The 800-nt window shown below is 75.8% G+C and overlaps 1 protein-coding gene across 1 annotated transcript in view; it reads right to left on the bottom strand.

Annotated features, from left to right (window-relative positions):
• EMIHUDRAFT_454042 (hypothetical protein) overlaps positions 1–480 on the bottom strand; it is a gene marked incomplete at both ends in the record, with an annotated part of 2,155 nt that extends 1,675 nt beyond the window's left edge. Inside the window, one exon of the mRNA XM_005756091.1 lies at positions 391–480. Coding sequence (XP_005756148.1) covers positions 391–480 — 90 coding nt within the window. The remainder of the gene's footprint in view (positions 1–390) is intronic.
• Between the last annotated feature and the right edge of the window lie 320 nt (positions 481–800).

The following is an 800-nucleotide window of genomic DNA, read 5'->3' on the forward strand; positions in this document are numbered from 1 at the left end:
TGTGTCGTGGCCGCGTGAGGGGGGTGGGGGGGGGTGGCGGGGGTGGGGGGGGGGTGGCTGTGTTCAGGGGGGGCGTGGGCGAGCGAGGTGTGTCGGCTGCCCGTCGACCAGCAGCGAGGGGAGGAGCGACGAGTGCAGCATCGCTGGCGAGAGGCGAGGGAAGGAGTCGAGGAGCGGCGCGGGCGCGGCGGCGGTGAGGGCGAGGCCGGCGAGGAAGGCGGCGGCGGAGAGGGCGGTGCCGACGAGCGGTCCGGAGAGCGCGAAGTCGGCGAGGGCGGTGCGGCTGGGCGGGTAGGCGCCGAGCAGCGCGTGCGTGCCGAAGGTTCCGAGCTCGACAGAGGGGAGGAGGAGGGGAGGCTTGACGGGGAGGCCGTGCCGCCTCGCCGCCACCGCGTGCGCCGCGTCGTGCGCGAGGAGCAGCGCGGCGACGGTGGCGTAGATGGGCGCCGCGTACGCCGCTGCGTCGAGGAGCTCGACCATGTTGCCTGCGCTCAACACAGAACAAGAGGGAGTGAGGAAGTGGGCAGTCGTGGTCCGCGCTGGGCGTCTCGCGTCCGTTGCCGGAGCCGGCGGCGGCGGCGGACTCGGCGGCGGCGAGCGGAGGGGCGACTGCGGAGGAGGGTGCCCCGAGGGCGGCGCCGGCGGTGGTGAAGACGGAGAGGGCGGACCAGGCGAAGAGAGGCAGCGGGGCAGCCTACCGGAGAGAGTGCGTCCTCGCGTCAGCCTGCTGCCAGCGCTGGCCGGGGAGGGTTGGGCCGGAGGGTGGTGCGAGGGGGCGGGCTGCCTCTCCGGAGCCCGTG

This window comes from Emiliania huxleyi (assembly GCF_000372725.1).
Source record: "Emiliania huxleyi CCMP1516 unplaced genomic scaffold EMIHUscaffold_99, whole genome shotgun sequence".
Lineage (NCBI taxonomy): Eukaryota > Haptophyta > Isochrysidales > Noelaerhabdaceae > Emiliania > Emiliania huxleyi.